Here is an 836-nt window from a genome sequence, read left to right as displayed (position 1 = left end):
GCCCGGGCGAGGACAGTCGACGAGGGTCGCCCCCCCCTTTTCCGATTTCCCACTCACCTCGTGTGTGTGGAGAAGTTTACCTTGCCTTACCTTAGATCCTCTCGGTCATTTTACATGTTCCTGTTCATGCATGTCACCACAAAGATAGACTTCAAGACACAAAAAGAAACGTAGGAAGGTGGACACTTTTTGTGAAACTTCGGGCTCGTTGGGTCACAGGTTGAGCAGTTCGGACGCCAGCCGCTCGAGGACCTGGATGCCGACGACCGGGTTGGCGTAGATTGTGAGGCCGCCGTCGGCAGTGCCCGCAAACGCGTGGTGGTTCTCCGCGCTCAAGCTGAAGGCGCGCAGGGGCGCACCGGAGGCGGCGCCGCCAGCCTCCAGGTCGTACCGGTGCAGCAGCTGCAGGTCGCTGATCCGCCGCACCGCGAGCGCCGACCCCTCGGAGAGGAGCGCGAGCTCGCCGTCGATGGTGGGCACGATGCGGCCCACGCCACGGTCCGGGGACACGACCGCGAGAGGCCGTCCGCTCACGGAGAAGACGTGCACGGAACGCTGCGTCGCGACAAGCAGCCGCTGCGAGGCGTGTGCAACGGCGACGGCGACAGCACGCTCGTGAACGGGCAGGGAGCGCACGAAGCGGCCGTTTGGGACGGCCCACACCCGCACGCACTCGTGTGGACCGAGGGTGACGGACGCGGGCTTCTTCTCTGCCTGCATCGGGAGAGGCGGCGGGCGGGGCGCCGCGCACCGGCGCCGCTCCGGTGAGGAGGAGGCCGAGCTCCGTCGACAGGCAGAGGCACTGAAGGGGCCCCGGTGGCCGCTGAGGACGCGCA

The 836-nt window shown here is 66.9% G+C and overlaps 1 protein-coding gene across 1 annotated transcript; it reads right to left on the bottom strand.

Moving 5' to 3' along the window:
• Window positions 1–213: 213 nt before the first annotated feature.
• On the bottom strand, window positions 214–720 carry EMIHUDRAFT_256128 (hypothetical protein; the record flags this gene model as incomplete). The annotated part of the gene is made up of 1 exon (XM_005768975.1): window positions 214–720. The coding sequence occupies one exon, from the start codon at window positions 718–720 to the stop codon at window positions 214–216; it is 507 nt and encodes a 168-aa protein (XP_005769032.1).
• Window positions 721–836: the final 116 nt, after the last annotated feature.

The sequence above is a fragment of the Emiliania huxleyi genome (assembly GCF_000372725.1).
Source record: "Emiliania huxleyi CCMP1516 unplaced genomic scaffold EMIHUscaffold_4377, whole genome shotgun sequence".
NCBI classification, from domain to species: Eukaryota; Haptophyta; order Isochrysidales; family Noelaerhabdaceae; genus Emiliania; species Emiliania huxleyi.
Note: the sequence above shows the minus strand (reverse complement) of the source record. Positions and strands in the feature narration are given on the sequence as shown.